The sequence below is a fragment of the Hesperophylax consimilis genome, chromosome 20, assembly GCF_061612785.1.
Source record: "Hesperophylax consimilis isolate HC1 chromosome 20, BYU_Hcon_1.0, whole genome shotgun sequence".
NCBI classification, from domain to species: Eukaryota; Metazoa; Arthropoda; class Insecta; order Trichoptera; family Limnephilidae; genus Hesperophylax; species Hesperophylax consimilis.
Window position 1 is genome coordinate 25,786,152 of NC_142855.1, and position 3,632 is coordinate 25,789,783.

The 3,632-nt window shown below is 35.2% G+C and overlaps 1 protein-coding gene across 1 annotated transcript; it reads right to left on the reverse strand.

The window, feature by feature from the left end:
* Window positions 1-482: 482 nt before the first annotated feature.
* Window positions 483-2,960, reverse strand: LOC149414431 (uncharacterized). Its single transcript, XM_089644171.1, has 3 exons — window positions 2,765-2,960; window positions 1,387-1,829; window positions 483-494 (listed from the first exon to the last, which is right to left on the reverse strand). The coding sequence occupies exons 1-3, from the start codon at window positions 2,958-2,960 to the stop codon at window positions 483-485; spliced, it is 651 nt and encodes a 216-aa protein (XP_089500297.1).
* Window positions 2,961-3,632: the final 672 nt, after the last annotated feature.

The following is a 3,632-nucleotide window of genomic DNA, read 5'->3' on the forward strand; positions in this document are numbered from 1 at the left end:
CTTAGGTGTACCGATAAGGGCCACTACCGAAATGATTAGAGTAATTATTAAAAGCATTAGAACTCACTTATAAATATCACAAGTATGGGAATATAAATTGAACTTCGTGGGTTAAACAGTGTAAGGGATAAAATGTAGAATTAAAGAGTAAAAACCCGGTGATACGACTGGCGATGACAAAAGGATGAGTCAACAAATTAGGTTAGTTTTACAAAGACAATAATAAAGTAATAGACAAGTATTATGACATCAGCAGAATCACACTTAGCCCGCGCCACGCAACGTAACGCGGCGTAACGTTCTTGTCGGTGTTTACACTGGCCCATAAATAAACCAATCACTAGATTGATAACTCCGAGCTTTTGTAGGGGGAAATTTTGTCCACTATTTTTTAACCGATGACGTCATTACAGCCTTTGATTTCATAGACAAGGTAGCCGAAACAATAAAAAAAGGCGCGGCAATAGACATTATGATCTTTCCTAGGTAGGCACCTAGGAAAGATCATATTGTGCCATTCATCAGCCAAAAATAAATGTTAAAAATGTTTACAAATTCTCTCAGGACGACAAGGTTCCAACTTACAAAGTGCGGTCCTGCTAAAATGAGCTATAAGGTATCTTTCACATTTTCTCAGGGGCGCTTTGTCAGTTGAAAATCTGTCGTCCCGACGCTGTCGTAAAAATAGCTTCAAATTACTTGAAATTTGAATTCCTTTACTTTAACCTTTCCCTTACTGTCCTAAAAAAATACACGCGTTCCCGTGCTGTGTAGTCAATACACATCTTAAAATAAGCGATTTAAAATCGGAAAATATGTATATTTATAGCCAATCGCTTATGTTTATTATATTTTATGTCAAAAGTGATAATAATTGTAATCTGAAAACATGAAAAAACCATCGGCAGATGCTAAAAAAACGTGCGAGGAGTTCTTATCTAACGACGGTCCGTGACCAAATGGTCAATGGCGGCTGATGGGCGCTGGACTATACGCACACAGCTTTGCGTGTTTACGCTGCCAGTCTTGCAGGGGTTTCAAACTTAATTTTTTTTTTTAAATGAAATAAACAAATTTGTAAAAAGAAATATTAAATTGAGAAACTAAACATTAAAAATTCCAAATGCATTATATTTAAATATAACAGCAAAATTATGTAAGAACAAAACAATACAGCGAAATTAAAAATAATAAAAATTTTAAACCAAATATATTAAATTGTTAATCTAAATTGCATCGCAATTGTGGCAGGAAATATATTTTTTTTTCTTTTCTGTGGCTTGTGCATACAGATTTTTGACAAATATGACAAACTATGGTGCTTCTTTTTTTTGTGTTGTTTGGGCAAAATCTGCAAGTTTTCGACGGTGCTCGGGACACTAGTACATTTCCTGAATCACTCGTAATATCATTCGTAACAGCAGTTGCGGGTGGTGTTTCTTGATAATATGACAAAACTGTCTCGAAAGCATCTTGTTGTTGTTTGTGAAATTTGACCGTGCTGTTTTTTCTTTTCATTACATTGGGCTTAGCCAACTCTAAACCTAGCTGTCTTATGAATAATTTCCTTTTACTTCTATTATTTTTTTTCCACTCCGGATTCTTTTGAATCCATAATAAATATGTGTTCAGTGCAGCAATGTCTAACATTTCCATGAACAAACGAAACGGCCATCTTCTTGTCGACCTTAAACACGAATACTCGGAGGTCATTTTGTCCCCTGTGTCAACGGCACCCTTGGTTTTATTGTAATGTAAAATTATATCCGGTTTTTTTGTATCGGTTTGGCTTATTTCATTTCCAAGGAATTGAGTTGATAGCAGCAAAACTGCTTTATTTTGCTGAGGTACATATGACACAAGTGTTTTATTTGATGTAAAACCAAACTGGCTACTATACAATGGCCTTTCTTTTGATGGCAAAAACTCTTTAGGGATTTCCCTCTTATTTTTGCGGAGAGTGCCAGTTATGGTCAGATTTTTAGATAGAAGATTGTCCGCCAGTGGTACTGACGTAAAAAAATTATCTGTGGTTATGCCTCTATTGGTGCCATATTGAGGTTCCACCAATTCCATAACGACACGATTGCCTTGATTTATTTCTCTTTTATTATTTATCATACCGCTGTATATTTGCATGTTACATATATATGCGGTTTTAGCATCTGCAGCGATCCATATTTTGATACCATACCTGGCTGGCTTTGACTTCATATATACCCAAAATGGACATTTACCTCTAAACGCCGCCAAACGCTCATCCACGGTTATATCAAGCGATGGAGAGTAATTTGATTTACACGCATCTATCAATTTACTGAAAATCGACTTAATGGCTCTAGCTTGTCTGAAGAAGCTTCAAATTTCTCTCGTCTTGTATCTCTATTAACAAAACGGATCTGACTATAAATATTTATAAACCTGTCTCGAGACATAGCTGCCGTGAAAAACGGCTGACAAAATGGACTTTCACTTGTCCACAACTCATTCAAACTTAGTTTTCGGGTGCGATTTCTGCTGGAAGCAAGCATTATACCGATGAAAGCATATAATTCATCTTCGTATAATTGCTCAATCATATTCCCGGGTAAACGCCCCAATTGACGATTCATTTCTTGGCATATTTCTGTAACCATATCTGCGCTTATAAATAAAGCAAACATTTCTCTTATTGCGTTAGCTAATAAACTACCATTTTTCAGGCCCGAAGTTTCGTTGAAAATATTGCATTGCCGACGTCTCGATGATGATGGTGGTAATACACTCCATTCGAATCCATGTTTTGAAACCAGTATTTCTCCCTCGTCTTCATTTTCACTAGTCGATTCCGAGTCCGATTCTTCTAAATGTTCAACCAAATCTTCAGTATCTGATATGTCATTGTTCATTTCAAACTCAATATCACTATCATAATCAAGTTCTTGCGCTATCTCTTCTTCTGTTAAATTTCTGCCAGTCATTATTCTTCCTGAAAATGGAAGGGTTTTGTAAATAATGTAAAACGCAGTATTACTTAACTGAATATTATAACGAATAAGAAAAAAAATCTAAAATTTGAAATAAATATTCAAAAATAAATCTTAGATCAATGATTAAATGACGAAAGCGCACGGATAAATAGTTACGTAATACACACTTTTCAATACTATAATATAAGGTAAAAGTATAACACAGTATTCGGAAATAAATGAAAAAGTACTTACAAAAAATTATTAATTTAATTATCGAACGAAAATAATGAATCACTTTAGTACCCCTGCACAAGTTGGTCACGAGACGAAGCTACACAATGCGGCCGTAGGTATCGATGGTCTAAATAGAAAAATAGAACTGGGGACAAGTGGATTTCTCATGTGCACGCATAGCGAAGTAAAGCGGGACATCAATAGCGTGTCATTTCCTCGCACACTCTTCGCGTAGCAATGGCACACGGTTGATGGTATTGCTATATTTGCTCCCGATTTCTTACAAAAAACTCGGATTTTTAATTGAATTTGAAAACTATGTTGAATATTGTTTTTTAATTCAGTGCATAAATGTATAACGGAGGAATACCTAAAATCTGAACCAGAATTTATTATATTTATAGAGTTATTAAAGATATTAGAAGCAATGTGTAGTAAATACACACC

Excerpts from the sequence above, each read along its gene's own strand:
- LOC149414431 (XM_089644171.1), bottom strand. The coding sequence starts at position 2,960 with ATGACTGGCAGAAATTTAACAGAAGAAGAGATAGCGCAAGAACTTGAT. Across the intron at positions 1,830-2,764 it reads AAAACATGGATTCGAATGGA|TTTTGCTGCTATCAACTCAA; the intron begins GTGTATTACCAC and ends AAAATAAAGCAG.